Source organism: Phocoena phocoena, chromosome 2 (assembly GCF_963924675.1).
Source record: "Phocoena phocoena chromosome 2, mPhoPho1.1, whole genome shotgun sequence".
Taxonomy (NCBI): domain Eukaryota; kingdom Metazoa; phylum Chordata; class Mammalia; order Artiodactyla; family Phocoenidae; genus Phocoena; species Phocoena phocoena.
In genome coordinates, this window is record NC_089220.1 from 76,189,664 (window position 1) to 76,205,007 (window position 15,344).

Sequence of the window (15,344 nt, forward strand, 5' to 3'; positions counted from 1 at the left end):
TGCCTCTCTGTTTACCCATTTGGAGGAGTGCAGCCTGAGGGTTGGGTTTGGCTCTCTCACCACCAACTCCACGTTGGCACAGGGAGGAAACCCCTCGCTACGGGTGGGTCACCCATGGTCGGTAGCCCTGACCCATGCCCCTTCACCTCCCCCACTCCTCTGCCCTTGTTGGACCAGATGGATGGCTTATGTTTGAGTTTCACGTCAGGATTGTTCGCTCTAGGGTCCCAGCTTTATCACGCACAGAAAAATCAACAAAGGCCAGGACTGACCCCAAACACACGCTTCACTCTTTCTCCCCACTTTCCTGCAGGTGTGCAGAGTCCAGACTTTCTTCACGCACCCCCTCCAGCCCCGTCCAGTGAAGGAAGACTTTCTGGCCTGGCTCACTCCACCAGATCCCCACATCCTACTTGGCTTCTGAATTTGCCTCGCTCAGCACCAGGGCATGACCTACAAGTGGAAGGGGAGAGGAGGTCATCTCAGGTCAGGCCCAGGGGATTGGGTGTCAGAGTTTGGGCACCTGGAGACCAGCCCCCAGCCTGCCAGCACTGCCTATAATTAGCTGGGTTCGGTCAGGGACGGGGCCCCGGGGGCGCGTTCCCTCTGCCACACTGTCAGGAGTAGAGCAGGCTCAAGCGAGAGGGCAAGCGGAACGCTGGTGTCTTAGGAGGGTGACTACTGGCATAGGGGCGAGACGGGCAGGGTACAGTTCCGGGTACTGGGTGTTTACACATAGATCTTGCGCGCTTTGCTGCACCTGGGGAGCCTCAGAGTCGCGCGGTGTGGCCTACACGCTCGAGCCCTGGGATGGGGAGAGGGGGTTGAAGTAGGAAGAGGGACTGACATGTCGCCGGACTGGAGGCAGGGCTTCCTCTGGCCTCTGTGGGCCCAGCTCTTACCCTCTCTTCTCTTTCCTCTGCTTACCTGCAGCAATCCAGTGAGCTTGGGCCATGAGCGTCTCGGACTCGGCACATCGTCCCTCAGAGCCTGAACAAGTCTCTCTTCCAGTCCAGAAGGACGGCCTTGGCCTCCCTTTGTCCACCAGGAGAACCCCCTCCTGGCCTCCGTCCCCAGACCAGGATCCTGGTTTGCCCCCCTTTCCTCTGGAAGAGCCTGGCCCCAGGCCCATGGCCCCGGGGAGCCTTCCCTCTCCAGCCTTGTCCCTAGACAAAGAAGAGGAGGAGGAAGAGGATGAGGACGGAGAAGACGCAGAGGAGCCCGAGGAGCTGCGCAGCGAGGCGCATCCCAGCCAGTTTTTCGCGGAGGCACAGCGGCTGCGAGAGCAGAGGTTGTTGCTGGATGAAGACGTGTCGGTCGGGGGGCGAGTATACGGGGTGCATCGGGTGATCTTGGCCGCAGTCAGCAGCCTCTTCAGAGGCAGGTTGCTGGGCAGCAGAGGTCTGCAATGCCCCCTCAGCCTGGATGTAACCCCCGGGGCCTGGGAGGCCATGCTGACCTTTGCCTATGAGGGGGTGCTGGGACCCGCCCCACGGGAGGATGTGCTGGTCGCGGCTGAAGCCCTGGGCGCACCCCGGGTGAAGGCTGCGGCCCAGTGGGGACGTGAGGGGGCTGGAAGCACCCGGGAAGATGAAAAGCAGCCCAGCCAGGCAGAGGAACTGAGAGAGAACCTGCGCACCATGGAGCTCCTGTACCAAGAAGGCATCGGATGTGACCTGGAGCTGGAGGCAGACGGCTGCCGGCTGCGGGGTGAGGGTCTGTGGGGCATTACGTTAATGCAGGCGCATATGCCACCTGAAATGGTGTGTGCAAGCAGCGGGTGGTTCAGTCCCTACCATAGTGGTTTTGATCCCTGCTGCAGTCAGAATTTCCCCAGGGTGACCTTTGGCACCTCTCCTGACCCACTGAGAATGGAGCATGCGCAGTTGAGTTGTTTTCTTAAGAGCACTGACAGATTTATGCTGTGGCTTTCCCTGTGCCCAGAAACAAGAAATTTACAGTCAGCTGGCTGGAGCTAAGGGTATATAGTCCATGCCAGTAGAACAAGCAGGAGGTGATTGACTCAAACAAAGATTAACCAAAGGCCCTTCTTGGCATCTTCTATTTAGGACACAGGAAAAGCCAGAGGAACACAGTGGAAAAACTCAGTGTGTCCTTTCCCCCCAAGTGAGCTTGACACCATGGCAGACGTGGACCCTACAGCTAGTGAGCAAGGTCTGGTACTGTTTGGCCAGAATCTTAAGGCTACCAGTTCATGGCACTTTGAAGTTAACTCTGCTCATCACCAGGAAAGCTGAAGAGGGTTGAATAAGTTGAGATTTATTCAGATTCTACTAACATTTAGTGAGGTACTGGGTACCAGGAATTTCTTTTACACATGCCATCTCTTTTCATCTCACTGAAAACTAGTGAGTTAGATATCATTATCCCTGGGTGCAGATAAAGAATATTAAATTCAGAGATGTTAACAGGTGAAAACCAGGATACAGGCCCACATCCACTAACCCAGTCTGCTCTCACTAGGCCATGCATTGCCTCCTATGCAGTCAAGTCAAAGACACATAGCACCTGGCAAACGGAGTCAGAGTGCAGACACATAAAAGTTTAACATTAAAAGGGATTTGTTTAGATATTATCTAGTTCAGCTCTTACACTTTATTGATAAGGAAATCGGTCTTTAAGACAAGTCCAAAGTCACATAGCTACTGCTCATTGGAGGAATGCCTGGCACCCAAAGTGCTTCTGGGACTCCCCAAAGGAAAAGGATCCTATCTTAGTCAGCTTGGGCTGCTATAACAAAAATACCATAGACTGGGTGGTTTAACAATAGAAATTTATTTCTCATGGCTCTGGAGGCTGCATCAGGGTGTCAGCAAGGTCAGGTTCTGGTTAGGGCCCTCTTTCTGGTTTGTAGATGACCACCTTCTCACTGTATCTTCACACAGCAGAGAGAGAGGGAGATCATCTCTCTCATGTCTCCTCTTATAAGGGCACTAATCCCATTCATGAGGGTTTCTACTCTCATACATAATTACCTCCCAAAGGCCCCACCTACAGATACTATCACGTTGGAGATCAGGGCTTCAACATATGAATTTGGTGGGGGCGGGGAACACAAACACTCAGTCCATAACAGACTTCTAAAGTGTTTGTTATCATTTCCAATAGCACTAGATGCAGGGGGAATTTAAAATTTCATAGTTATAAAATTCTCACGAGGGTTTGGAATTTAAACATCCTTGTATTCAATATCACTGCTTTCACTTCCTTTAAGAAACATTCCAACTTAGTGGTGGAAACCTGTCACTTAAAATTCTAAGGAATAATGATGAGTGAGAAGGGGCACAGAATACAAGTGGTTGTGAATCCTTTGTCAGTGGCTCTGAGCTATAGGCTGATTGATGGTATGGAAGATGAGATGGCTTACCTGCTTTACGGAATGCAGATTTTCTCAGGCAATATGGAAGCTGTCACTAATGTTTACTGCTTGGGAAGCACCAAGCTACTACCTACTGCTCAAAAAGACAGTGGAAAGCCACTCCGATATCACCTGCCCTTTGAGAGAGGTGAACATGCTGCAACTGATCAAAGCAGCCTGAGGTTCATAAGCCTCACTGGGAGCTTGGGTCTGTGTGACCTGCCCGAGAGGACTTCTAGCAGCATTTCCCCTCTTTTTTTTTAAATAATTAATCAATTAATTTATGTTTGGCTGTGTTGGGTCTTCGTTGCTGTGTGCAGGCTTTCTCTAGTTGCAGCGGGTGGGGCTACTCTTTGTTGCGGTGCGGGGGCTTCTCATTGCGGTGGCTTCTCGTGTTGTGGAGCACGGGCTCTAGGTGCACGGGCTTCAGTAGTTGTGGCATGCGGGCTCAGTAGTTGTGGTGCATGGGCTTAGTTGCTCCGTGGCATGTGGGATCTTCCTGGACCAGGGATCGAACCCGTGTCTCCTGTATTGGCAGGCGGATTATTAACTACTGTGCCACCAGGGAAGTCCTCCTCTCTTTTCTGTTATGAAGCATTTCAAACATAGCAAAGAAAAGAGAATATTAAGGTGAACACTCAAACACCCATCACCCAGACTTAACAATGAACATTTTACTATATTTGTTTCATTTCTTTCTTTATTTTTTGCTGAAGTTTAAAGTAAATCTCAGACATTTCACTCACAAATACTTGGGTATGTGTCTCTCTAAAAGAGGACATTTTCTCATGTAACCACAATTTATCATATCTAACAAAATTAACAATGATTTCTTAATATTGCATAGTCCACATTGAAATTTTCCCACTTGTCCAAAAATGTGTCTTTTAGAGCTGCTCTGTTCAACCCAGGAGCCAATCAAGGTTTGCACTGAACTCAGATATATGTCTCTTAAGCTTCCTTTACTCTCGTACAGTTCTCTCTCCCTTTTTTATGACTTACTGAAGAAACAAGATTAGTTGTCCTATAGAGTGCTCCATGTTCTAGATTTGTAAGCATTTTCCCTCATGGTTTTGTTTAACTCATTCTTTCAGCCTCTCAATTTCCTATAAACTTGAATTTAGATCTGAAGGTTTGATTAGATTTCGGTTAAATATTTTGGTAAGGATACTCCATACTTGATGCCAACTGCCTCAAATTGAGTTACATTAGGGAGCATATAAGGTCTAGTTATTTTATTTTATTTTTTTTGCGGTACGCGGGCCCCTCACCGCTGTGGCCTCTCCCGCTGCAGAACACAGGCTCCGGACGCACAGGCCCAGCGGCCATGGCCCATGGGCCCAGCCGCTCCGCGGCATGCAGGATCCTCCCGGACCGGGGCACAAACCCGTGTCCCCTGCATTAGCAGGCAGACTCTCAACCACTGCGCCACCAGGGAAGCCCAGGTTTAGTTATTTAATAGCATTTTTGAATAGGATATTTTCAGAGTCACGAGGGCCATGCAGATAAGCAGGGAACTGATACACAAGTATGCTCACTGCAGCCTGACATCAGTTACAGTGATCTGCCCAGACAGCCCCTGTATGGAGATAGAAAATAAATTACTGCCTTTCACTAGGACTCAGTTTTCATATCTTAAAAGGAGCAATTGAAGCAGGTGATTTTGAAGGCTTCCAGTTTACAAGCCCTAAATCTTGGGTAAGAGGAGATGGCAGTTAGATGAGTGTGGCTCACAACCATTCCTGAGTGTGGTACCACTTTCTGAGTAAAATCTGACTAGCAGAATGGCTGATGTCAGTGGCTCTTATAATTGTAGAGGAAAGAACTTTATTCTGTGCACAATATAGAAAGACCTATATAAGTTGCACATCGGTCTTTGCAGTTTATCTTGTACCCCCTCTTAGCAAATGTTCTCTGTAGCATCTTCACTTGATTGATCAAGACCCTTTCTCTAATTGGCCTGCATCAAGAAGACTAAAGCAATGTTTTTCAAAGTGTCTTCAGGCCACTAACATGAGAATCATGCAGGGTGCTTGAATATGTTAAAACACAAATTCCTAGGGTCTGCGTCTAGAGCTACTGAATCAGAATCTCTGGAGGTGGGTCCGTGAAACCCTCACTGTAACAAGCACCCCACGTGGTTCTGGTGCATGTACCGCAGTTTGGCCTGTGGTCTTGGGTGGTTGGCCCAAAGTTGGGGCTGTGAAGACAGGGGAGTGCCTTGCAGTTTGCAACACTCTGGGTCCCCCTCTGCTTCTCCCTCTTGCAGTGCACCGAGCAGCCCTCGCCTGTGGCAGTGAGTTCTTTGGGGCCATGCTCCTGAGCGGGATGAGGGAATCCCAGGGCACAGAGGTGTCTCTGCATACCATCTCTGCCCAGGACCTGCGACTCCTTGTCTCCTTTGCCTACTCTGGGGTTGTGCGGGCAAGGTGGCCGGGACTGCTGAGAGCCACCCAGGCTGCTCTGCGGTACCAGAGCTCTTCCTGCCTGGCTCTGTGCCAGAGAGCCTTGGCACAAGGCCTCAACCCTGCCCGTTGCCTGGCCCTGATCCCCATGGCTGAAGCCCCTGGGCTGGAGAGGCTCTGGAGCAAAGCCCGTCACTACCTCCTCACCCACCTGCCTGCTGTGGCTTTGTGCTCCACTTTCCCGTCCTTACCGGTTGCCTGCCTGGCTGAGCTCCTGGACAGCGATGAGCTACACTTGCAGGAGGAGTTCGAGGCCTTTGCGGCTGCACTGCGTTGGCTAGCTGCCAACCCTGACACCCAGGAGTCAGAGGCCAAGGCCCTGCTTCGATGCGTTCGCTTTGGCCGTATGTCTACCAGGGAGCTGCGGAGGGTATGGGCAGCTGGGCTGCCTCCACCCTTGAGCCCGGACTTGCTGCGTCAGCTGATGGTGGAGGCTGAGGTTCCAGGACAAGAGAGGCGGAGGGAGCCTGACCAGGCACTAGTAGTGATTGGCGGGGACGGGCTCAGATCAGACATGGCCACGAGACAGCCGTCCCGAGAAGTGTGGTGGGCCCGGGCCTTTCGCTGCGGCATAGGACTGGTTCGAACTGTGGAGTGGGGACGGCTGCCTGCCCTGCCTGCCCCCGGGCGCTTTCGGCACGGGGCTGCGAGCCTAGCCGGAAGTGAGCTCTACGTGTGTGGCGGACAGGATTTCTACGGCCACTCTAACACCCTGGCTTCGACTCTCAGGTATGGCCCCCTGAGAGCGGCCGGTCCCAAGGTGGGCAGCTGCGGGAGGTTGGCAGCCCAGCCAACCGCAGACTCCCAGGGTCACTCTTCCCATCTCTTGTCCCACTGTGTCCAGGTGGGACCCCAGGCAAGAGGACTGGGAGGAGATGGCGCCTTTGTGCCAGGCTCGGAGCTTTTTCCCCCTGGTGGTGCTGGATGGACTGCTTTATGCCCTGGGTGGACGAGACAGTGGTGTTGCCCTCAGCTCTGTGGAGACTTATAGCCCCAAGCTCAATATCTGGAGGTGAGCAGGGAAGGGGGTGTTTCAGGCATCAGGGAGAGGCTAGGAGTCTTGGAAGAGGAGAACGGAAGATGACTGTTGCCTGATCACGTGCCCTGTTCTCCCACAGGCCGGCACCTGCCCTTCCAGCACCACGCTTTGCCCACGCAGCTGCTGTTTTGGAGGGCCAGCTGTACGTGAGCGGCGGCTGCAGTGGGACTGGCCAGTACCTGGCCTCGTTGCTGCACTATGACCCCAAACTTGAGAAGCCGGGGACACTTCTGAGCCCTATGGGGGTACCTCGGGCTGGCCACGTCATGGCTGCTCTGGGTGGGCGGCTGTATGTAGCGGGTGGGCTAGGTGAGACTGGGGACCTGCTGAGCTTTGAGGCCTATGAACCAAGGACCGATAGCTGGACTCACCTGACACCCCTGCCCTCGCCCCATGTCGGGGCTGCAGGCGCTGTGCTGCAGGGGGAGCTAGTGGTGCTGGGGGGCTACAGCCACCGTACTTATGCCCCCTCCCACCTTATCCACGCCTTCTGTCCTGGCCTGGGCCGATGGCTGTGCCTGGGAACTCTGCCGAGGCCTCGGGCTGAGATGCCTGCCTGCATCCTGACACTGCCCACCATGCAGCAAATAGCTTTGGTTCCCACACGACACCAAACTAAACCTGCCGGGTGAAGGGGGCGTGGCGGTGGATGGTGTGAGGAAGGGGTAAGAAGCATTTTGAGAGGATAGAAATGATGGGAGCAGGGATAAAGAGAAGGCTTTTTTCACGATCATATTTCATTCTAGCACAGTGCTTTACAACTCACACAGCGCTTTTGTATGTATGATCTGCATTGAGGAAAAGGTGGTTCTGGAATTCCTAGGGAAAGAGCGTTGGGGAAGGAGAGGCAGCTGAATACCTAGGTAAGGAGAGGAGACCCAGGGGCAACTATACAAGGTTTAGATTCTTGGTGGGGAAAGTGCATCTGGCTGGGCAGACAGTCAAGAAGCGTCAATAGCCAAGGTGTAGGGGCCATGAGAGGTCAGTTGGGAAAATGATATTCTGATCAATGGACGAAGGAGAAAAACGTGGAGAGGCCATCCGTGAAAGAGCTGAGGAGTGTGGGGGAAGGACTGCAATTGCTGCTTCTCTTTACTCTCCAATCCCTGGGACACCCAAACCCTCCTGACGAGGTTCTTTCTCAGGTAAACTTGTAGACACAGTCTAACGTTTCCTCAGCCATACACCACAGGCTGCCCCTAAGAGCCCCTTGGTTTTCAATCTGAGGAGGACGCTCCTGTCTGGACCCGGCACAGCACAGGGGCCCGAGATGCCAGGGCGACGAGGTGGGAGTGCTGCAGGCGGGGAAGATGAAGACGGGAAGGAGGGAGGCGCCCATGGCGGCAAAGGGATGAAACAGGATTTGAGGGCATGGGGTGGGAGAAGTCAGGAGCCTGGCTGGCTTCTTTCCTTCCCTTTGGGGTGAATCGAGGGATCAGGAGAGAAAACAGTACAGTGTGGTGTGAGGTCCTAAGTTGTGAGAGGAAGTGGCAGAGAGAAGAGTAAAAGGCAGAGAGGCCCAGAAAAGTGGTTCCTTCCTCTGTCCCTTTCTTCCAGAGTTTTTTGAATCCATTTCCCTTTTTCTTGGCCAGGGAAAGTTGAGTCAGATGTTTCCTCTCTCTCTTTCTCCACCCTGCTTTTCCTTCCCTCTTTTTGCTCTCTTCTATCTTTTCTCCTTTCTCCCTCACAGTTATTAATTATGTACTGTGTGCCAGGTACGATGTGGGGCACTAAGGATCCCAAGGTCAGGGAGCTCCCGACCAGCACACAGACTTGTAAGCAAATACAAGTTTGACAGTGGACTTAGAGGTATGGACACTCGCCTCATACCTCTCCCGAGAGCCGCGTACCTCACATGCCTCGTAGTTGAAGGTATGAGAGCCCAGAGGATGGAGGAGAGAACTCTGTCCAGGGAAGACTTCTGTTAGGAAGGCATCATCAGATGGGTGTAGATTGAACTGGATCTTGAAGGCTTCCTGGAAACTCACCTTCAGAGAAGGAGGGAGGCATTCCAGTCAAAGGAAAGAAGCAAATGGGGCATGTGGTGCCCTGTGTCTCCATAGCAAAGGGGAAGTCAGTATTCCAGGGATTCTTCAGAGAATTCTGCTCTGTGCCAGCCTACTCTCTTCCCTGGATCCTTCCTGAAGACAGTGGCTTTCACCTAATTGTATGTTCTCTTCCTCCACAACTCCCCTACGTCTCTCCTGTCTGGTATTTCCACTTCTGACCTCTGAGCAGCTTAAGGCAAAGAAGGGCCACTTCTTTGTACAGGTCAATTTTCTCTTACCCTTGCTAATTTAGATTCTCATGCCGCTAAGGGTGAGATGAGGGTGCCTCCCTCGCATCTTTCTTCATCCCAGCCAGGAGAGACTTGACATGTTTTTGTTTATTGTTTTGAGATTTCATTATTTTATTAAGGTTTCCTTCTATATCTCTGTTTAGGAACATAGTTGAAAATAAGGAGGGGTAAGTAGGCTATATATGAGAACAGAGAAGAAAGATTGAAGAAGACAGGGAAGAAGGAAATCGGAAACACTGAGAAACTATGAGGATTGAGTCTTTAGGGTGAACTTCTGTGAACACGCTCTGTGATTTGTATGCAAAGACAGGCTTAAATAAAGGTTTCACCATGACTGAATCATTCTTTTTTTTTTTTTTTTAAATTATTTATTTATTTATTTTTGAATGTGTTGGCTCTTCGTTTCTGTGCGTGGGCTTTCTCTAGTTGCGGCAAGCGGGGGCCACTCTTCATCGTGGCATGGGCCTCTTACTGTCACGGCCTCTATTGTTGCAGAGCACAAGCTCCAGGAGCGCAGGCTCAGTAGTTGTGGCTCACGGGTTGCTCCGCGGCATGTGGGATCTTCCCAGACCAGGGCTTTGAACCCGTGTCCCCTGCATTGGCAGGCAGATTCTCAACCACTGCGCCACCAGGGAAGCCCAACTGAATCATTCTTGTCTGAGTTTCTCTATTGTAAAAAAACATTCAATATCCCTTGTAATTTGGCTTCTGTCTCCACCACACTACTGAAACCATCCTCCTTCATTGTCACCATGACCTACTTCTCACCAAATCAAACAATCTAAGGCCATTCTCATTTTCCTTCATCTTTCTGCAGGAATTGGCTGGCTTGAAAATTGGCCTAAAAATTTCTCCTTCCCTGGCTCCAGAGATAGCACACTCTCCTACTCTTCTTACTTCTCCAATCCGAGGTGGCAGAAAGTCAAATCATAGTGTCCAAGAGGGGGTGGTGCCATCTCAGGCAGAGCTGACAGCCAAAGGTCCAAAATTATGTAGATGGGGGAGTTAGCTGCAAAAGGCTCTAGCTTTCATTTCTTAGTTTTTTTGTTTTGTTTTGTTTTGGTTTTGGCTGCACCCCACGGCATGCGAAACCCGTGCCCCCTGCAGGGGAAGCACAGAGTCTTAACCACTGGAGCACGAGGGAAGTCCATTTGTGAAACTGTGGTTAGAATGAGAAGAGAGGAGGTTTCTGATGTGAAGCAGGACACTGGTCTTGCTCTTGGACCACTCTTCAGTGAGAGGGGCCTGATACAGGCAAGGCAACGAGCTGGGGCCCTGGGCAAGTGCAGTGAGATTCAGGGTAGTATTTCGACCCCAGAAAGGAAGTAGAGTAAGGATCAGGAATTGGGACAGAAATCATTCCTACAGAGCAGGCAATCATGGCAATCCAGGGATTAGGCTACAGTCTGGTGAGTTCCTAGAGATGTAGGATTCTTATCTTTGGTAAATCAGATAATGAACAAAGGTGTTGTAGGTACTCCCCTACTACCTGCCCCCACTCTTCCTTCAACTCTTCCTTTGTGGGTGAGGGTGGAATTTACACACCTGTGCTCATCTTTTCCAGGTCAACTCAGGAACTGGATAGAACTGGGGGTGTAGGTTCAATACCAATAAGTGTGTTGGACCATATGAGTCTCCTATGCATAATTTTGGGCTGCCCATGTGCTTCTCTTACTTTGCTTCATGATCCTCTTCAGAAAGCTCACCTGTCCTCTATCCCAAGCCTTAATGACTCAACTGGGTTCTAGTCGTATTATTATTATGTTTTTTTAGCAGCCCTCACCTCTACTTGGATTTACCACTGTCATCGGTTCCGACTCATCATGCTTTGCTGGCACTATCGTTTTTCCTTTTTCCTAGACACAAAACTTTGTGCTCATCTTGAGCTTGCTCTCATCTTTTTCTTCACTCAACTCATCATGTAATTTTTTTTTTTGCGGTACGCGGGCCTCTCAGTGTTGCGGCTTCTCCCGTTGCGGAGCACAGGCTCCGGACATGCAGGCTCAGCGGCCATGGCTCACGGGCCCAGCTGATCCACGGCATGTGGGATCTTCCCGGACCGAGGCCCGAACCCGTGTCCCCTGCATCGGCAGGCGGACTCTCAACCACTGCGCCACCAGGGAAGCCCTCATCATGTAACTTTGAACTACCGAAATAGAAACTTACTGGTCTCTTCTCCAGATACTTTCCCTGTCAAATATACTATATATATATATATATATATAATGCCCTGGACATCTGGAAAATCGATAACAGAAAAGGTTAAAAAGTGAAAAAAAAAGGGGGGGTAAAAATCACATAGAAATCCTACTAGCTGCAAAACTAAGCGCTATTCTTTATCCAGACTGACAGTCGAGGAGGTAGAAGCAACAATGTCTAACCAAGAGAGTGAAAAACTGGATAGAAAGATTCTTTAATAGAACCACGGAATGAAGAGATTTTGGATAGTGCAATTCAAACCCTTCTCTACACAGTGTAGGAAGCCAAGGCAGGTGGCATAGTCTGGATAATGAACAGGAAGGCTTTTCAATGAGAGCAGTCTCCAGGTGACATCCTTATAACATCAGGACCAAGAGACTCGCTGAGACAAGCATCACAGGTTAGGTCTACAGGCAGGACAGTAATTATGACATAATTACTCTGTCAGGGCCACAGACTACATTTCAAATCCTAGCTAACTCTTGGGATCAAGGGATCATAGGTGGAAAAGTGTGAATTTATCACAACTTTTGCTAATACAACTACAAAAATATACATACATTACATATATATACATGCCTATGCATAAATACATGCATGAATACATGTATATGTCATTAGTGGTGAGATTATAGTCTTTTTTTCTCTGAGAGGTAGAGGCTTACGGTAGTATTATTATGGCTGACGATTCAAGATACAATAACCTGTATTTCTGATTTAGAATTGTGAAAAAAGTATAGCTTGAGAGTGTGAATTAGAGTGAATTAGAATCAGTATCTTGGATTCAAGCCCCAAATCAATTGCTGTTTTGGTAATCATGGGTAAGTCCTTTAATCACTTTGAATACCAGTGTCTTTTATTTTTATATATATACATCTTTATTGGAGTATAATTGCTTTACAATGTTGTGTTAGTTTCTGCTGTACAACAAAGTGAATCAGCTATATGCATATGTATATCACCATATCCCCTCCCTCTTGTGTCTCCCTCCCACCCTCCCTATCCCACCCCTCTAGGTGGTCACAAAGCACCGAGCTGATCTCCCTGTGCTATGCAGCAGCTTCCCACTAGCTATCTATTTTACATTTGGTAGTGTGTATATGTCCATGCTACTCTCTCACTATGTCCCAGGCTCCCCTTCCCCCTCTGTGTCCTCAAGTCCATTCTCAACGTCTGAATACCAGTATCTTAATCCATAAAATAGAGATAATACCTGTGCTATCAACATCATAGTGTTATTATAGTCATGAGCTCCAGAGCTTGGGATAGTCCTAAGGATCTCTACACACATTTCAAAAAGTGTACCCTGGTACTCTGAAATTAAGTTTCCAGGCTATACCCTTTTAGATTAGCAAGCTAGGTGACACCAAACAGGGTGGCCAGTGTGCTGTAGCACCCCTGAGACCATGAGTGCCATACAGAGGGTTACAGGTTTATCCCCAGCTACTCCAGACTAACACTGCTCCTGAGATAGGGATATGGATTCATCTGGACTCCAGCTGAGGCTAAGGCATTTAGGGAGCTAGAGGTCTTCTAGTTGTATACCAGCTTGACTCATTACCAGACAGGTAATCTGAGCCTCAATGCACTGCACACTTTTCAAGCAAACTGTCAATGATTAAAGCCAACTCTCTCACAACGGAGTAAGAACTGCTTGTTTTAGAATATAGCTAACATTGTTTAAGTGCCTGCTATGTGCCAGGCAGTGTGTTAACTGCTTTACATGCATTGTCTCATTTAAATGCCAAACAACCCATAAAAAGTGGATGCTATTATTATCCCCATTTTACAGATAGGAAAACTGAAGCTTAGAGGAGTGAATTTACTCACCAAAGGTCACACAGTTTAAAATGTTGAGCATGTATTTAAACACAGGTAGAAGGACTTCCAAGCCTGCTGTCTTTATTATGCCACACCTCCAATGTAGATTCACCTCCATGGAGTGGTAGGCTTTATTCACAAAACTCATACTTAGACTCTACAAGTGGGAGCAGTTAAAGGGTATTAATATCTTTTAACAATCTATAATGGAAAAGAATCTGAAGCTCCTCTGGGGTACCAAGTGCAACCGAATAGGTGCTTGTCCATAAATCACTGCTTGGGTGATTCTTTGAAGCTGGCAGTGGATAGACTGAATAGAAGCACAAGCTGTGAATCTAAAGGTAAATATTCACAAAAGGGAAAAGAAAAATCGGGTGAAACCAAGGGTCTTTATAATCCCCAGGCACTCACTGCCCTCTTAGCTTCTTATCAGAGATCTACCCTTCCCAGTTCAAAGTCTACTCCCTCCAGGAAGTTTCTCCCAGTCCCCCCTTCACAGAATCCTGAGTTTGTTCCTTAGTAGAATATAGCATTTCCCATAATTTGCCTTGTATTCTTGTGTCTCCTGCATGTGTCTGTCTCCTTTACGAGACCATGAAGCCTTGAGAAGAGGCCATGTTTTATACACTTTACATACTGTCTTGCACTTCACAGGTGCTTAACAGGTATTTATTGACTCAAAATGGGGGAGGATAAGAAGTATGCAATAAAACTGACTAGAAGAGGTGAGCAATTTTTAAAAATTTAACTACAATTGATGTACAATTTCAGGTGTACAACTTCAGATTCTTTTCTATTATGGACTGTTACAAGATACTGAATATATTTCCCTGTGCTATACAGTAAATCCTTGTTGTTTATCTATTTTCTATATAGTGGTGTGGACCTGTTAATCTCATACTCTTAATTTATCCCCCCACCCCTTTCCCCTTTAGTAAGCATAAGTTTGTTTTCGAAGTCTGTGAGTCTGTTTCGTAAATAAGTTGATTTGTATTTTTTTTTAGATTCCACATATAAGCAATATCAGATATTACTTGTCTCTGACTTACTTCACTTAGTATAATCATCTCTAGGTCCACGAATATTGCTGCAAATGGCAATATTTCATTCTTTTTTAATGGCTGAGTAGTATTCCATTATATATATATATATCACATCTTCTTTATTCACTCATCTGTGGGTGGACATTTAGGTTGTTTCCACGTCTTGGCTATTGTGAACAGTGCTGTTATGAATATAGGTGTGCATGTATCTTGTCGAATTAGAGTTTTCATCTTTTCTGGATGTATGTCCAGGAGTGAGATTGCTGGATCATATGGTAGCTCTATTTTTAGTTTTTTAAGGAACCTCCATGCTGTTCTCCATAGTGGCTGCACCAACTTACACTCTCACCAACAGTGTAGGAGGGTTCCCTTTTCTCCACACCCTCTCCAGCATTTATTATTTGTAGACTTTTTGACGATGGCCATTCTGACCATCGTGTGAGGTGGTACCTTACTGTAGTTTTGACTTGCGTTTCTCTAATAACTAGCGATGTTGAGCATCCTTTCATGTGCTTGTTGGCCATCTGTATGTCTAAAGGTGAGCAATTTTAATAGGTGGTAGGGCCCTTAATAAAGGGGCTTCTAAGGGCTGAGGAGATGGCACAACTTCACCCCAGAAAGTAGTAAGTCTGGACACTGCACCCATCAGTTGGATATTGTAGCTTAATACCACTGATCAACAATTATGGGTGTAGGTTACCTATGGAGGAGAAAGTGAGTCATCCTCTAAGAACTTGCAAATAAGCTCTATGAGAGTTAACCCAGTGGGGAATGGGGCGCCTCCTCAGCTCTGGTAGTTGTTCAGTTGGCAGAATGACAGTAATCTGAAGAAAGATTGCTTCAATTCAAGGGAGTGGCTAGTTTAGAAAAGCAGGACTCAAAGGAACACATAATACAGGGTGCATTTAGCACTGTCCACTGAAAAGAAAAGCTGAGTTTGGACTTTGTAAACATCTTGTGAATTGAGAGAGTTCCTCTGTTGCAAGGCAGAGACAGTTCGTCTGGTTGTCTCAAAATCCAACTGAAATATCCTTTAGAGATCAGTCAGTTACTGTCTCTCTGCCTAGAGAATCATTCTAGACTGGTGATTTTCAAAATG

General features: G+C 48.3%; 1 protein-coding gene across 1 annotated transcript; it reads left to right on the forward strand.

The window, feature by feature from the left end:
• The first annotated feature begins 618 nt into the window (after positions 1-618).
• KLHL33 (kelch like family member 33) lies at positions 619-9,517 on the forward strand. Its single transcript, XM_065872584.1, has 5 exons — positions 619-638; positions 934-1,710; positions 5,649-6,573; positions 6,689-6,856; positions 6,963-9,517. The coding sequence occupies exons 2-5, from the start codon at positions 954-956 to the stop codon at positions 7,513-7,515; spliced, it is 2,403 nt and encodes an 800-aa protein (XP_065728656.1). The 5' UTR covers positions 619-638; positions 934-953; the 3' UTR covers positions 7,516-9,517.
• The last annotated feature ends 5,827 nt before the right edge of the window (positions 9,518-15,344 follow it).